The sequence below is a fragment of the Acanthopagrus latus genome, chromosome 4, assembly GCF_904848185.1.
Source record: "Acanthopagrus latus isolate v.2019 chromosome 4, fAcaLat1.1, whole genome shotgun sequence".
Classification (NCBI taxonomy): domain Eukaryota; kingdom Metazoa; phylum Chordata; class Actinopteri; order Spariformes; family Sparidae; genus Acanthopagrus; species Acanthopagrus latus.
In genome coordinates, this window is record NC_051042.1 from 13,917,707 (window position 1) to 13,934,993 (window position 17,287).

General features: G+C 42.7%; 1 protein-coding gene across 5 annotated transcripts in view; it reads right to left on the reverse strand.

Moving 5' to 3' along the window:
* Nucleotides 1-17,287, reverse strand: part of nav2a (neuron navigator 2a) — a 107,316-nt gene that overhangs the window by 8,947 nt on the left and 81,082 nt on the right. For 3 of the 5 annotated variants that reach the window (XM_037094415.1, XM_037094416.1, XM_037094419.1), the window contains 12 exons: nucleotides 16,538-16,757; nucleotides 14,297-14,571; nucleotides 12,994-13,059; nucleotides 12,219-12,263; nucleotides 11,500-11,660; nucleotides 10,963-11,136; nucleotides 7,387-7,439; nucleotides 4,151-4,174; nucleotides 3,663-3,737; nucleotides 1,566-1,649; nucleotides 1,328-1,451; nucleotides 988-1,163 (listed from right to left, as the gene is read on the reverse strand). In XM_037094415.1, the coding sequence (XP_036950310.1) occupies nucleotides 988-1,163; nucleotides 1,328-1,451; nucleotides 1,566-1,649; nucleotides 3,663-3,737; nucleotides 4,151-4,174; nucleotides 7,387-7,439; nucleotides 10,963-11,136; nucleotides 11,500-11,660; nucleotides 12,219-12,263; nucleotides 12,994-13,059; nucleotides 14,297-14,571; nucleotides 16,538-16,757 (1,477 nt within the window). The remainder of the gene's footprint in view (nucleotides 1-987; nucleotides 1,164-1,327; nucleotides 1,452-1,565; nucleotides 1,650-3,662; nucleotides 3,738-4,150; nucleotides 4,175-7,386; nucleotides 7,440-10,962; nucleotides 11,137-11,499; nucleotides 11,661-12,218; nucleotides 12,264-12,993; nucleotides 13,060-14,296; nucleotides 14,572-16,537; nucleotides 16,758-17,287) is intronic. The other 2 variants (XM_037094417.1, XM_037094418.1) reach the window with 2 other exon arrangements.

Genomic DNA, 17,287 nt, shown 5'->3' on the forward strand with positions numbered 1-17,287 from the left:
AGCGAAGCAAAGGAAGACAGAGAGACAAAACAGCACATGTTCATATGGGTTTGGGTGTGTTAATGTGTTATGGAAGGACATATGCAACTAGAGGCCCCTACAGGACTGAAGCGGATTTTATTTTACTCCCAGGCAGCTGCAACTAATGCTTAAACACAACCACCGGGAAACAGGGGGTCTTTCATGATCCATTATATACTCTCTAACACACACAGCCCCTATACACTCCACTTCACACACACACACCATACGAGCACCTGCGTGGAGGAGCCTCCTGTGGGGTCCCATCTACACAAACTGTGACAGCTGGAAACACATCCACACACACACACACACACCGGGGGGGGTCGTTTATTATCACTGTGACCTAGAGCAGGAAACTCGACGCAAGCTCATGTCTTTTAACGGCTACCACAAGACACCACACCGCTCTGCCCCTAAAAATCAACATCAGGATCAGATCCTGTCAACCACGGGCGGCTAACACAACATCGCTCACTCTACGAGACGACGGAGAGGTTAAAGAGTTGCGTACGTCGTCGTCGCTGATGTGTCCTCCGGTGCACAAAAAAGTCTTTAGACAGCAAATAAGGAAAATTGTGAATCAAAGAATGCAAGGATGAGGATTAGACACTAGACGGGTAGTTCTACATGCTCTATATATGACCTCACAAGCATTGATTTGGTGATTTACAGGCAATTACTACAACCAAATTCAGCCCAGTTTAAACCAAAATATGTGATTTCTTTTTTCTTACTTGCAAACTGCAAAATCAATTATTACTTGCTACTCAACAGAACTGCCTATGAACATCTGAAGTGTATTCACCTTCTCCCCAGTGAAAGATGCCTGAAGGGGAGAAACCCAAAAATGTGACACCAGCACACACGTGAAAATGTACAAAGAGACAAAGACAAAAACAAACCACCGTGGCTCCTGGCTGCCTGCTTGTTTGTCACTCGTCACGTATCAAATCGGATTCTTACCCAGTTCTTCTTGTTCTTCTTCTTGTTTTTTGCGTCGGCGTCCATGTTGGAGCCTACACTGGAGTGGCTCGTTGCGCTGGTGATGCTGCTGACGCTGTCAGAGGAGTGCTGCCTCCTGATGCGCAGGTCTGGCTGCTGATTCTGCTGCTGATGCTGTTGACTGCCGTTGCTGCCAGCTGAGGGGCGACACGTAGATGTTTGTCATACATTAGTCTTTCAACAAATTTCATCCATTCCAGTCCTTTCCACTTCTGACATGATGGAGATTTGCTTTTGACAGCAGAAATCTGGCGCCAATTTTGACATTTTTGTTATTAAGTTATTAAATAGATGCCTGTACCTGTCCGTTCACCTTTAGGCGTGAGCTCGGGTGTGTTGATGACTCCGTTGATGGCAGCTTGAGCCACAGCATTCTGCTTCTTCAGCAGCTCGATGGTCTTCCTCAGCTCATTCAGCTCAGAGTCCTACACAGAGACGATGACGGGAGGATCAAACCAATGAACCAGCGGCAGTGACTCTGAATGTGTACTTTAATCGGTATACAGACAGTCTGTCATAAAGCAAGGAGCTGTATTAACCTTCTGCTCTGCCGTCAAGGTGAGACTCTTCAGTCTAATGGTCATGTTGCCCAGACTCTGTTCAAACGCTGCCACCAGGTGAGCCTGCAGGAGAAACAAACAAGTTGTGCAACTGTCGGAAAATAAACTGAAACAGGAAAGTGCAAACCGAGAACTCTGTAGAGCTCAGAAGTTTTAAACACAGAACTCGATCCTCAGCCTTGGGAAAGTTCGTCTTCCAGGCTGGATTGCTAATAAAATACCACCAACGTTTCAAGTTTGTTAGAGCTGTCAGAATTCCAAACAAGAATATGAAGTGTCAAGAGAATTGTGGCTAAATGCAAATTCTGCAATCCAAAAAGCAAATCAGCTGTCCTAGAAAAAAAAGATCTGTCCACCACAATTCAGCCACATTTCACTAATAGCTTGGATATCAGATGACTGGCTAACAAACACTGACATGACTGAAGTTAAAACCGTCCTCCAACCACTGGATCTGAGAAAAGTGCTTGAGCCTTGGGGCTGAAACCCATTATGACACTGGTCACGCAATCTTCAGAACAAAATCAGAACCAAATCCAACTAATCAAACAAAATAAGAACTCCCTGTGATAAATGATTATCCCCTGTAGGTCATCTTATGACATGTTCCCACACTACAGACACATCACTGAAGCCAGACTGTTACCTCATCTTTTCCAAAAACAGCTTATACCCGTTCATTCATGCACAGGCCCAACACAGTCCAAAAGGTCCTGGCTTTCCAGTGAATCTTCAGACTGGGTGGGCGGAACTGGGTGAAGTGAAACAATCTGAATATTTTAAAGGAGGATGTGGACCTAAAAGCTAAGCATCATGTGTCAAAAGAAGATACTGATGATAATTAAATTATTAAAATATTGAAAGTATACACATAAAATACACCTCTAAAAGCTGAACTTTTGTGTGCTGGTATTCAGACATCAGATGAACAAAGGTGAGCTCGGTCATCCATCACTGCATTGGGCTTAAGACCTTACACGTATAAATGATCTGCAGATGCCCGCAGGAAGCGCGTGCGAGAGCCGAGTGAAGTGTTGACTGACATGTGATTCAAGTCGTGACTATTTGAGCAAAAGATGTTCTTGAATTCTCGGCCTTGAGGGCTTCAAGGTGTGCTCAGATAATTCATCATCCGCCTGCGCTGTGTAATCAAATATTGGAACAAGACCCCTCCCTCATCCTACATCCCCCTTCACGACCCCCCCACCCACTACCAACTGTTTGTTGTCTGTGTTTTTCTGTCAACACCTGCGACACGCCTTCCTGTATTGAGGCGTCATTAGCCGTAAATCTTCAGTCCACATCTGGGACAGTCCGTCGGCAGTGTGCTGAGACTTGACTCCCTGCTGTAATCTAACACCTTTGCCTTCCCTCCATATCTCTAATCCACAGTCGAACCACCAGCGTGCACTGACTCAGGCAGCAGATTACAAGCGGAGCGTGGCGAGACTTGTGCAATACAGACGGCGGGGGGGCAGAAAGGATCGTGTCTGGAGACGCTTCAAGAGATCTTTCTGATGGTTCTGCCAGATGTAAAATTACACCTTCCTGGAGTAAAGTGCTCAGTGGGAGCTATCTGCTCAGCATTTGATGAATATCACGAAATGCACTTGCGTGTGTTTGGGAAATGTTTGCGTGCTTGCAGAAGAAAGAGAGCCAAATTTACAGTTGTTTTTTTTTTTTAGTTGAATTTGTCTGTTGGAAACTACATATATTTTAGTCTTCTAGTCATGGCATATTGATCACTTGAATTTTCAAGTTCATTTTCATTTATAGGATGAAACCAACTTAACACAGTACTAACTTTGATGATCTGACGTTTGCTCTAGTGCTACCATGAGATGAACATTTGGGGATTCAGTTTGATTAGAAGTATTGTAAGATGAAGTGTAAGAACATTTTTATCTTAAGATTTTCACTTGTCCAATACTTTGGTCAAATACCCAAACCACCTGCAACCTGTCTGTTATTTGGTCCATAATACACACCTGAATCTATTTTTTGTGGCTTGATAAAACACTGGCAGGATGCAGTATACATGTACATATATTCAGCAGTTTGCATGCTTGTCCTTACATTGGCACTCAGCTGTGTCGTCAGGGCGGAAACCTTTTCCTGGGAAGCGTCCAGCTCCCTGCGCAGCTTGCGGATCTGAGGACGTCAAAATGAACGACATCAAAAAGCACCAATACAAAGAGCGTACATACCGGCTCCATAAAAGCATGCAACGCCAAACGCACACACATACATACACATGCATCCAGATGCAGAAAAAAAACTGAACTGTAGCCACAAATGTGGGAGGCTCCCAGATCAGAGCACTGATATATTCAGGGTTAAGAGATGAAACGCAGCGGATGCATAAAAGAGCACATACAGGTGTACACGGGTGTTCGGAGAGGAACAAGAGCTTGTTACAGGGTCACTAACAATACAGTTACATGTGTAACTAGACACGACTGTGAAAACGCCCCATGTTCCAACAAGTTCCACCACTGCACACAGAAAGTTAAAGAGCGGAGAAAACACGGGACAGAGGCGCTGTGGGCGGGGATGAAGCTTACCTCCGACTGAGACTTCTCCTCATTCTGTCAAAACAAACATCAGAAGAAGAGAAAATCATTAGAGGACGTACCGACTGAAATCTGACATGCTTTAATAAAAAAAGAAGAGCGGTTCCAGCTGCCGAAGGTCAGAACGTGCACTGCACACATGTCCCGACTCCGGTTTGATTTATTAGCTCTGAGGTGACGTGCTTTATAAACTGTGGAGGAGATTGTCTGGTGTAATATGTCTGGAAAGCAGAGATATCCTCCCGAAGGCATATAAGATGTCTTTGTGTGTGTGTATGTATGTGTGTGTGTGCGCGCGTTCGTGTACTTCTGTGTGCGTGTATCTATGTGTGTGTGTGTGTGTGTGTGAAAGTGAGAGCTCCATTGTCTCCATATGGAGCACATTGAACAATAGTAAGGAAAGACAGGTCAGAAAATACTTACAGAGCAAGGGCAGGCAAAACAATCGCTCGCACGAACACTACACACCCTGCCGTTGCTGCTGCGCTTCACCAAAACAGTGAAACATGCAACACCCACATTTACATATAAACAGGCTGCACTGAAAATACTTCTGGAGAGGTTTTTTTTTTCTTAACATGACTAGAAATGTTTTTGGAGCTAGTCTGAAGTGATTGGTTAAGTGACTGCAGCTGATTTACAGACTCAACTTGGCTCATTTGCAGCTCACAGCCTTTTACGTACATCATTTTAATTTTCCACAAAATCTCAACATAACCTGTCGAAATCAGTTGAAAGTCATCTCTAAATACAGATGTCTGCGTATGAATGCAGAGCCTGTAAACAAGTGACACGATTTTGGTATCGGAAGCATTTTGGTTTCCACTTAGTAGTAGTGACCAATCATGTTTGAGCGAGTTTTGGTTCCATGCAGGTAAACAGTCCATGTGGAGGGCAGGAGAGAGAAGGAGGAACGCATTGTCCAGAATCTTCTGACAATGATTAATGTTTTGATCAGCTTTTAAAAAAGTATCATAAGCAGATATCTGTCCACCGACGTCGGCTGAAATGTCGTCCTGCATCCACTCTGGTGTCTCAAGTTGCCAACTGGAGTAGAAACAATGACCGAGGAATTCTTGATGATGATATCAGTTATCCAGATATCCCGCAGGCTACTCTCAAAGCCCTGAAAAACTGGCCGTTGTCCCAGGATGTAAAATCATCGTCAGATGAGAGCTGATGGGTTGATTTTATTAAACAAACATGTGATACCTTGAAGGCCATCCATTAGTTTCAGCTACACACTCTTTAATGTGGTATTGCTCTTGGTCGTGCTTCTTATCTCAAAAACTTGCAATGGGATTTAAACCAAACTTGGAGGTATATTAGTTCCATGGACCGCGACCAAGTGTTTGGATTTGGTTGCATTTCCAGGATATTTCTGCAACATTTTCACTATAAACTTCTGCATTTGCCCCTGAATTAATGCATCCAATGTTACATGCATTCCAAAGCAGATTAAAAAGTTTCTTAACATTTCTGTTACTCAAAAACATTTGACTGTGCCGTCTTCCTGGACTCGAGGGCTCGAGGGGTGTTAATCAAAATGAATAATCTCTCAGGATTAGGGCTTGTGGGAGGCCTGGACGCTGCGGTTGCACTGTGACAGAAGCAACAAAGCAGAGCGGCTAATAATAAATGATTTTCCATGTGGTTCCACCGTCCAACTACTAAACACTAAAACAGGTTTCAGCAGCCTAATGTGTCTGTGCATGTACAGCGGTGCGTACATACACGTGTTCTGTGCCATGAGTAAATGGTTTACAAAGTGGCATCTGTCCATACGTGGTCTATACGCCCAAACAGAGCTGTCAGTCACACACACATGACCGGCTGATCCTAGATACACAAACGCTGCAGCCTGTCTGTCTTGGAAACGCAGACAAAACACAGAGATCTCACTCTGATGCAAAATCCTGGACCAGCTCAAACAAAAACAATCCCATGAGCTTTCAACATCTTGGCAGCAGAACAAAAGTTTTACATGCTAGTTTGGTGGAAAGACTAGAAATGACTTGAAATTAACAGAAGAAAACGATTTGGAAGAAAACCAAGTTGAGTAAAATGTACTTAATTAGCAGCAGTGAAATAGTTTTTCATGATGTGGGTGTGGAATCTTCTGTGTAATTTTATATTTGATTAAAAAAAACAAAAAAAACAAAACAAGGTTCATGAGGTTCTCCTGAAGTACAGTCCTACTCATCCCTACCGTTTGCTGCCAGGACGTGACGGTGCCCGTCAGGGATAAAGTCGCCATCATTTTGCCTCCACTCTCTTCCCCCCTCTGAATTCAAACCTGTGACTCTCACCCTCAAGCCACCAGCCAGTGCCGAGCTGGTGTCTGCTGTCTGAGAGTTTCTCTGCTTACACCTGCCCAGGTGAGTAAACCTGCCCACAAAGGGAGGAGGAGCTACACCGTGAAGACTGGGCTCTGATTGGCCATTGTGTATACATGTGGGCTGTCCCAGTGCATTTGTGTAACCGCTGCCAGAGCTTTTTCTCACAGGGTGTTTGAGTCAGATCTCTGGATGGATTAGAGGGTAAATGTGTAACAATGTATTTGCCAACACGCGCGATATTGATAAATCCACAGGCAAAAGGCACACACCAGCTGCTCTTGTTTCAACTTGAATTTTTTGAGCTGCTTTGCAAAGACTTACTCAAATAATATGCACCAATTTAGATGGCAGAGAAGCAAATACTGTTTATTACACAGCAATTTTATAGGGTTGTTTTCTCAGCAATAATTATCCAGATCCATGTTTTTTTTTTTTTCTCTCAGAGTCGACTAATAAAGCTCATACTAATGCTTTCCTAAATGTGGGAAATCCCATAAACATTCTTAATGTTTGTTTTTTGGCCTTTATCACACAGTTTACAGCGCAGAATAACAGATGAAACAGGGATTTGGCCAGAACTGAGCTGACAATGTGTCTGCATGGCATGTACCCTACTCAGCGGGCCACCGCAGAGACCTGAGAAACATTTTGATCCCTTAAAATTGGTAATTAAAGGGTTGCGACTGAGATTTGTCCTGAGCGCGATATTTCACAGTTGACGGATACAACTGTCAGTGCTCTCTGGTGGAGCAGCTGTGTAAGGGTGAGAGAAAATGTACAATAAGTGTGTATAACAAATGCTTCTGTACTGTATCATGAACACAAGGATCCGAAGAGAATTCATGTGATATCCAGCCTGAATTAACTTTTGATGTTTTGTGTACTTACTGTGGAGTAAATTGAAGACGTGCTGGAGACCAGAGACAGGGATGATCCATGAACTAAAGAGACAACAAAACAAGAAGGGAAAATGGGGATTAGAACTTACATCTGTACACAAACAGACCCCCCACAGTCTCCCAATACAAGCCACCCACCCTGCTCCAACCCTGCCCACCCATCGCCCTACCGGCGTTCCCATTTCCCCCAGTCCGCCTCCTCCTGAACATAAAGGCCGCAGCTCTGCACTCATAAAGATAAAACTCCTACACATTACAGTAAGGCTATGGTGTAACTAATGACAGCCTGAGCATTACTCTGCTAATGACTCAGCCACTAATCACACATCAGAGGCCGGGACACAACGCCAGCACTGTTTCCTGCCTGAGAGCAGATCAGAACGGATCAGCGGCGTGATGTCATCAACCACACAGCGAGGCTGGACTGATCCCAGCAGATTCATTCATTCCCCTCAGACTTTAGTTTACTGGGGACTTTTATCTGACCTGGGTCTAGACAGTGAGTTGTGCCGAAGCCACATGAAAGGAGAACACTGATTTAGATTCAGTGCTGTCTGGTTCAGATCTCATCAATCAGTCTGGGCAGGTCATTTGTGAAAAGATCTTTCAAAGTGCACTCCTCATTGGTTTGACCTGAACTGGCGAGAGCTGCAACAGTTCCTTGATTAAATGTATGGTCGAAGTTTCAGCTTCTCTCATGAGATTTCTGTGTCATATGACAGTCAACAGAATGCGTTTGGGTTTTGAACATTTGAGACATTTGAGGTGTGTGACACTACATTAGTTGCAGCCCTAGAATCATCAATGAAGCTTTTAAAATGACATGTTTGTTGAGTGATTACTTTAATTAATTCTTGTGGGAGCTGACAATATAAAAACGCTCTGTGTGATCCTGATAGGTATTATCACCAGACAGGTACCAGCCTGTAATTGCTTAATATGAGGCTTTATGGATTCACAGTTATTGGCTGATATTGGTGTTGAATTTGTTGTAAATGCACTTGTTATATCCAGTTCATGCAAGATGAAAATACGTGAGTCGCTCTAAGAGTCTTGACGACTAACATTTCTGATCATTTCTGATTTTAAACTCTTTAACACCTTTTATTGATCTCACATTTGTACATGTTTGTGCTCACATTCGGAATCTTTTTGTCTTTTTAACTTCAGTTGATTATAACTTACTTGGAAAATGACAACAATTTTATGAAGTGAACATTTCTGCAAGACAATTGTACAACACTGATTTGTGAAGAACTCGACTGGTAAAAATGACCAGATCTGTTTTCATCCACAGTTATGCAGATATTGCAATGTATTGCTTATAAAAATAAAAAAAAAAAACTTTGCTTCTCCACAAGGTTACTATTAAGCCTTACTCGTGGATGAGTTTTTTCTGGTGATCTAAAATGTTTTCTCTCCTGTGTTTAGGACTTGAGAACTGGAGAAAAATAAGGTTTTGCCTGGATAATCTTTCACAGTTTCATATTTATTTATTTTTTATTATACAAGCTAGAGTTGTTTTTTAAGTGTTCTCAAGTCATAAACGCACAAGTGAAAACAATTTAGATCAGAATGGATCATTAAAAAAAGAAAATAAGCAACCACGCTGACTGTGCAGAAAGAGGGAGCAGAGAGATAATGGTTTCTTCAGACATGAAAGGAGGGGAGCGTATGTAAAGGTGAGTGGGAGGGTTTGGGCGGAGGCGATGAAGTGACAGTGTGTCGTGGCGTTGGGTCAAAGTGTTGGGTGGATGATGTGACTTTTGTCCTGTCAATCTAACAACGGTCGGGTAACTCTACACCTCAGCAACATACACATGTGCACACACACAAACCACATGTCCACACTGCAATCTCACACACACACACACACACACAAAGAGAGAGAAAGTTATGTTGGAGGATTCCAGTGTGTCATCGAGTCTCTCTCACGCCTCTCACTGTGATCCCTGTAATTATCTCCTCTTCTGAAAGGGAAGACAGACTCACAGACTCACGGAGTTGGGAAAAAAGAGCGAGGCAGATGTGCTACAGGGGGGCACAGTAATAATAAGTTTGCGTCTGCGTTATTGTGCACGTGCACATTAAGTGTGAGCTAGTGGTAAATTTCTATAATAGCTTTACAATACCAGGAAGAGCTCAATAGGCATTTGCACGAGAAAAGATCTTTTCTTTACATAGGCTGTACAACAGATGATTGACAGCCTTCACAGACAAGTGAACCCTATCATACATGATTAGACCAACACGCCGCTCAAGGGGGTTCAACAATATATTGCCTAATTTGAAAGGAAGCATCTAGGTGATATCACTCCGTACTTCTGTGATTTGTTTATTCTGGTTCTGAGAATGTGGACTTATCCAAGTTTATTGTTATGGCCTTCATATAATTTGACCTGTGACATCAGTAACATGAAACTTCTGCCGTACATACTATTTACACAGACAAGAACCGGTTTCTATCCCGAGGAAGTTAGGATGCACCAAACAGCAAAGTATGGAATCATGCACACATCTCATCAGAGGAAAGAAAACCACGTTTTCAAGATGGAGTCTTGATTTACTGGGTTTCTTAAGGAACACACACACACACACACACACACACACACACACACACACACACACACACACACACACACACACACACACACACACACACACACACAGCTGATTCCCTTGAGGCACATTTACAAAACCAGTATCAGTGTCACTGAATTTGCTCTCCAGCTCTTTGTCTGTCATGTTCTCCTTTCCCTCTGTATTTATTCACTCTACAGAACAATGTCTGCCATTGTGTCTATTTACACTTCAGGTGTACATCCGTCTATGATGATCTCTGACTATATACATTTTACTTCAATTGCATATTAATTACTTTTCCCGTAACACCTTTTCCACAACCTTGAAATAAAGTGTGCAAACTCTGTGGAACTTCCTTTGGGTGACACAGGTTGAGTCAGAAACAGTTTCTGTCATCATGAAGTATTTAGCCTTGTGCACTGTGGTTTATTTTATAGCAAGTTTATGAGCAGCCGCTGCTTTTTAATGATAAGTGAATGTTTAAGGCTGGATTTGCCCTTTATGCGAACCATTTTCCAAACAATGCTATGCCTTTCTCACTCCCTGTCTTAGTCTGTTCCACTAAATCAAAGCACTGTCTTTCGGTGGCCCTGAGGATTGAGCCACCTCGCCTGGACGGGGAGTCTGCCTGATGGTGGGAAAAGCACTGCCGGGTACTTTCCCCAATAAACAAGCTTACGAAAAAAACAAAGCTGCACCAAAGCTGATTATGGATTTCTATGGGGATAGAGGGCTTTTCTTGGAGGAGCAGTTGTAATCTGTCCTAATGTTCTCTAAACAAATGGAATATTAATTCTTCTGGCACGGGGATGTGGAATAAGGAAGGGGAGGCCTCAGAGTCATAGAGAGATGGAGGCATGTAGGTCCTGGAAACGGATTACACATAACAGCAGGTTTCACCAAACGTCTGACTCATACACAGTCGCTGAATATTCAATTCACTCGGCTCATACGCATCCACCCTTCTCTTGTGTCCTCTTACCTTCCTCGAAGCCGTCCCGGAAGGAGCCCGATCTGCTCATGGTGCGAGTCTTCTCGTCGAGTGACATGCACGAGTTTCTCAGTCGGTTGTCGCCGCAAGGGTCGTCCTGATTGGTCAGGCTGTTGTTGCGCATACCGGCGAGGTTTATCTGAGCTGCTGAGGTCGGACTGGATGCTGTGAAATGATCATATGAAATCGTACAAGTCATGTAAGGATTCTTGTTTCATTATTTACATATTTTTGGGATGTATTTTTTTCAGTTCATAAAATCTCAGAAAAGCACTAAACTTGGCAATACTTAGCAGAAAAAGGCAGCTAATTCTTGCATTTCAGAGGCTGAACTCAGGTAACATTTGCCATTTTTTCTTGATAAGCATCTCAAGTGACGAATCCATTAATGTTCTTAGTTCTGAACATGTTTCATTGTCTTGATTTAGTTCAAACCAACAGGGACAACATATCAATTGCTTGATGACTGTGAAGTAATGTAAACTAAATATACGTGGAGTGCTGGCTTTGTTGGTGTGTGCAGCGTACCAAGCTGTCCGAAGTTGAAGCGAGTACCGGAGGGGGAGGTGAGGCTGGAGCTGGGGGAGAACGGGGAGTTACTGGCTGAGTCCTGCAGCCCGCTGGTGGAGTGGGAGCGCAGCCAATCACGGGCCTCCTCGTGGCCTCGCAGCTGTGGCGATGGCCCATACCTACAGGAAGTCCAAGAAAAGGTTAAAGTGGAAGCGAGGACACAAAACAGACAAGTGTTGATTCTTCGATTTTACAGGACAAGTTGATCTGGATTCAGATTTTTATGACTTTTTACAATCAGTGAGGTGGCTTTTTTTCTTTCTTTTAAGCAGACCAGATTAGTAGCCAGGATCTCTAACATTGGATGAATCAGACAATGAAACCAAGAATTACAACAGCATAAACATGGACTGATTCTCAGCTGTGAGCAACAGAAACTGGTGGAAAAAAAGCGGAAAAAAGAAGCCAAAGAAAATTGATTTAACCTCCCAAATCATGGCTGCAACAGCAAAACACGGTGATAGCTCTGTACGACATGCCTCTGTCACAGAAGCACAACACAACAACACATGTGCCAAAGTGCCAAACAAAGAAAATTCAAAAGCATTTTTAAAAAGCAGTGAGCATAAGCCTCGAAGGGTGAATGTGGACGCAGGAAAAAGTAAAGACACAAGACAATTTGGTGAACCCAGTGTGCAAAAAAGCGCAACATGTCCAGCAGGAAATGAGGTCAGTACCTGAGTCCCTTCTTAGGCAGAGTGTTTCTACCACAGTGTGGCCCGCTGTGGGAGAGAAACACTTCAGAGCAGGAAAGCAAAGGAAGCAACGAGGCAAAGAAACATGTGGCTACATCTCTCAAAGACTATCTAATACTATTTGCAACCTGCAAAGATATTTTTCCTATCGACAGTACACTGCAAAATCTCTACCGTGCCAAGTCATTTTTGTAATTTTACTTGGTTGAATTTCTTTTTTGTTTTTGAAACAGCAGCTCTTTATACTGGAATAAAGACAAATTACACATGAGTATAGAAAGTCATTGAAACTGTTGAAATTTGTTTCATCATTTAGCTGATTATTTCCATTATTTGTCCTTTAGGGCTCAGAAATACTGAAAGAAAGAAATCCTTAAGACGGAGACTTTTGCAGTTGTTATTGGGTACATCTGCAGATATCGACTTTACCACAAGGGGGCAGTATGTAAACAGTCAGACTAAAGCAGACCACTAAACAAAAACACTGAAGCTGCCAACATCCACACAGACAACCTCACGCTTACACTCTCTCATGAATTCCCATTCGTACAGGAGCCAAAGGTCCTAAAAATAACCACGAACTACCACACAGAGCAACACACTTCCACACACAAACCAGGAATTACAACAAGCTACTACACAAAGCTTCTCTCTGTGCTTCTCTGTGATGCTCTCTGTGTGGCAGCAGGTGGTGGTTTAGTAGGAACCTCCACAGCTGTTGCAACAGGAGCCTAACACTGCACACAGGTGCGTTTACCTGTCCTGCTTCCGAGGGAGCGTGTTTCGGCTGAATATTGGGCTAGCCGAGGGGGAGGAGAGGGGACTGATGGGAGACAGGGAGGAAAACGCACAACAGACACAGAGAAAGAAGTTTTAGAGAATAAAGTAGATGAAGAAATTCGTCAGAACAGAGGTCAACTGAGAGATCCTTCACCAGTGAAGTTAATAAGAACCCACAGTGAGAAGGGTGATGTCATGGCCTCAAAGCTTTGACTTGAAATGCTATTAAGTTTCCCCCCGAGACATTCCTGCCACATTACACAGTCAACCTGTCAGGACAGAATCCGCAACAATGACCACAATAACTGCATAATGGACCGAGGACGCCATGGGATTTTGTTTCTCTGCCAGAGTGCAGACAGAACGGCAAACGAGATGCGACACCTTCTTTGTGCATCATCATGGAGCTGGATTCTTTCAAAGGAACTAATGTCTGAACTGGCCATGATGTTAACCTGGTCGGTGACGGAGGAATTATTTTAGTGAAGTGAAACTATGAATATCAAAAGGTTACAAGTTAGTCATGCAGTCAAAAGTTTACTTTGCTACAGCAAAATGTAAGTATGAAGTCTTATGTCATGCATATAATACTGCAATATTATTACACATGAGATTAAGTGTAAGCAGCATTTTAGTGTGTTTGTTGTTTGGTTGAAGTGAAGCTATTTGTATTTAATGCAACAAACTGTTGAGTTATTTGATCTGTAGATATACTGATCATATGTTTTGTATGTCTAACCTCAGTGATTAGTAACTACAGCCACAAAACAATATTTCCCTCATGAATTCAATGAATTGGAAGTATTAATTAATACTTTATAAGAGCATTCAGTCTTTTATGTATGTAGCTTATGTATGAAAATGTTATGTCTTGAAAACCTGTATGCAATGCTGTGATCCTGCACTCTTGTTCACGACAGAAACACAATTCACCCTATTACGTGACACTGCGCCATCAAAATGAGTTTGAGGGTGTTAGGACGTAAGGTACGACTATGGCAAATCTGTACTTGTAAAGTGCAAAGTTGAACAAATGTATTATTATGTCTGATAGGAATTAAGGCCGAAATTATGAAAAATACGACCAAGTTGTATTAAACTAGCTAAAACTTTGTTATACTCACACATTATTTCATGAAAATTTTATGAAGTCACGTTAATTCATTAGTCACACTAATTAACAGATTTTTATGTAAATAGCCAAAAAACAATGAAGACCGTCTCTGACCATCTCTGATGAAGATGAGAATTTAAAGTAAAAAGGTTCAGGTTGTCCTCACCTCTCAGACATGCCGGTCTTGACGCTGCCGGTGCGGCCCAGAGCGGACAGGGTGTCCTCCCTGTGGGTCCCATGACCCGCGCTGCCCAGGCTCATGTCGATGGACTCGCTGCTGGTGTGCATGCTGCTGACGGAGGGGTACCCCACGCTGCTAGCCCCGCCGTGACCGCCCAGGGTGCTCTCCCTGCTCTGGGCTGAGGAGCTGCTGAAGGTGGTGCCCCACGTCAGGCTGTTGGAGGGGCCAGTGGAGGAGTAGACTGAGCCAGGACTGGAGGCCTGTGGAGGGGCGGAGAGGACATTATTGTTTTCGAAAGCAGTGGCAGTCTTTGTATTCTAGTGCTTGGGAAGAAATAAGGAAAGAAAATGCCAATTTTTTTTTTAAAGGTACACTTTAGCTGCTTTAATCTGTTTTATATGATTGTAGATGGAATATATTCAGTTTATGGAATGTTGGTCAGACAAAACAAGCTAAAGACTTGATCTTGGGATCTTGGGTTCTGTTTTTCACTTTTATCTGATGGCCTTTATGCTTTAAGATAACTGACTTTTTAAACTTTTGAACCTTTGCCTACTGTTTGTGAACACACGACAGCTGCTGAAAAACAATGCCCACTGTGTCACTGTATGATTAAGAACTTGTCTGATAAATTCATATGAATCATGTGAGAAGGTGATACAGAGTTCTTGTCTGAGCATGCACACTTGTCTCTGCTCTGCTACAATATGTAGCCTACAGTTATCCCACAAGTACCTACACTGCCCGGCTGAACATCCAGTCATTAGTGGTTTGAGGAATTCATCAGATTTGTGGCATTAGTCAGATGAGAACAAAATCATCCTTGTGTCTCTGCCAAAGCCTCGTCACAAAAACAAATTCAACACATGCACTTAATCATCTTAGAGCTCGAAGGTACAGAGTCATTCATAATCTTAAACACAAAAGTGCCGTAAATTAAAGTACATAAGGGTGTCTGTTCTCTCATGGATCTTTTTTCCCTCCTCGATTTATTTCATAATGCAAGGGAGCTGCACTGATGAGGGTTCACTCTGTGTCTGAGTATCCACAGACCCAAAGAGGCTCACAGCTCTGTCAGCACAGTGATGTTTTGAGCTAAATGCTAGTGTGCTCCCAATGACAAAGGTATCATGCTGATGTTTAGCAGACGGGCTTATGTTTACCAAGGTTATCATTTTAGCTTAGTGTGTTAACATCTGCTTACTACTTACCAAAAAGTAGAGGCAGTGGGTAGAATAAAGTTGTGAACACACCAGTGACATATCATCACCTTTTAAACTGATGTGAGTTAGAACGTATCGAGCAGTTATGGAGTAGAATGATCACTTGGATTCATGTCTCTGTCCACCTGATGAATGTAAGTCAAACGTTCACCCTCTGTTTTCAGTCTCCATGTACTCATGAAGGAAATATTCAACCCTTTAGCTTGCATATGCTCCAATCTGTTTACCCACAAGGCTCAGAGTGGCTGCTGTTTGCTGCTGGGCAGGTAGGTGTACAGTGGGTTTTTAGTGCCGTTTGGCTGAAATCAGATACCTGATGCAGCCAAAGGCAACGCAGAGCTTGGTGAAGTGGTAAGGCTAAACAATGAAGCTGAAACTCACCGTTGAGTTCCATAAAGCTCTCTATAAGTTCACCACTACAATCCTTTTAACACTGTCACACTTTCCCAACATTGCCATTTGATACACTAAAACTAAACTGATTATACCCTGTCTAAGAAATAATTTCTTACAAGTATTTCTGAGGAGGACATAAATGTCTTTCAAAATTTCATGTTGTTTCTAACTATAGTTGTTGAGATATTTTGGTCTGGACTGAACCAATAAGCCTCCCTTCTTTACAGAGAAAGAGTTGCAGTTAGAGAATGTGTCTAGCTTAAAATAGCAGCGCAACTAATGAATAAGCGGCTGCTCCTGTGACACAGTTCTTACACTGAACTAGACTACAGACTACTACTAACATATTTCATTGTGAAGATTTGTGACCCTAAAAGCCCAAGAATACACCAACACACAAAAAATATTTTTTACATTTTCCACATCATGTATGCTGAAGCGTTACCATGCGAATTCTGCCATCACTAGAGTGTGTGGATACTTCAGATCACAGACAATAATTCCTCTGGTGGCTCCTGGATGATTTTGATAACGCTGCTCTTATTTTAAAAAGAGTAAGCTTACTGATCAACTATCTATTGTTTTTATATTATATGATATAGCTCACCTGCTCGCTGCCAAGCGTCCCCATTCCTGATCCATGCAATCTGCCTCCGAACAGGGGGCTGCTGGTCTCACTTTCCACGCCTCCCAGCCCTCCGTCAGGGGACTCCAGCACCGTGGCCACATGGTTCATGGTGGCGTGGGGGTTAGAGATAACAGTGGAATTCTTCATGTTTTCAGCTGTGGTGACAGGAGCCTGTTTACTGGGCTTCCCGCCAAACAACCTATGAAAAATCAGTGAGAGTGACACATGGTATTGATCAATAAAGGGAACACTGTGTTAGAGGAAGAGGCATTCAAAAGTTATTTGAATTTCTATATGAAGGAGAACATGAGATGTACTTTAACATAAATTTTTAAATAACTATCTTTGCAGGTAATTAAGTGGCTTGAGACTTTTTAGTCTCTAAATGTAAAATAACCTGCTGGCACAAAAAACAAATGTCATGGGGTTAGTGATCATTAAGATTCATCCCCCAGGGACTATGAATATAAACAGCAAAATTAACAACTCACTTCATGTAATTATTCATGGCTGTTCTAGATCAAAGTGTGGAGTGGAGAGGCAGGCTGGCTAAGTTTACCATCTTTTAGGCCCCAGTGTTAATAACAGGTTAAAAACACCAGAATTATTCTTTACTTTCTATGTAACAAGAATTAAATCAAGAGGGCCTGCAGCCAGAAAAGGTAGAGACAGTGCACAGATCTGAGTCAAGACCAACACACACACACACACACACACACACACACACAC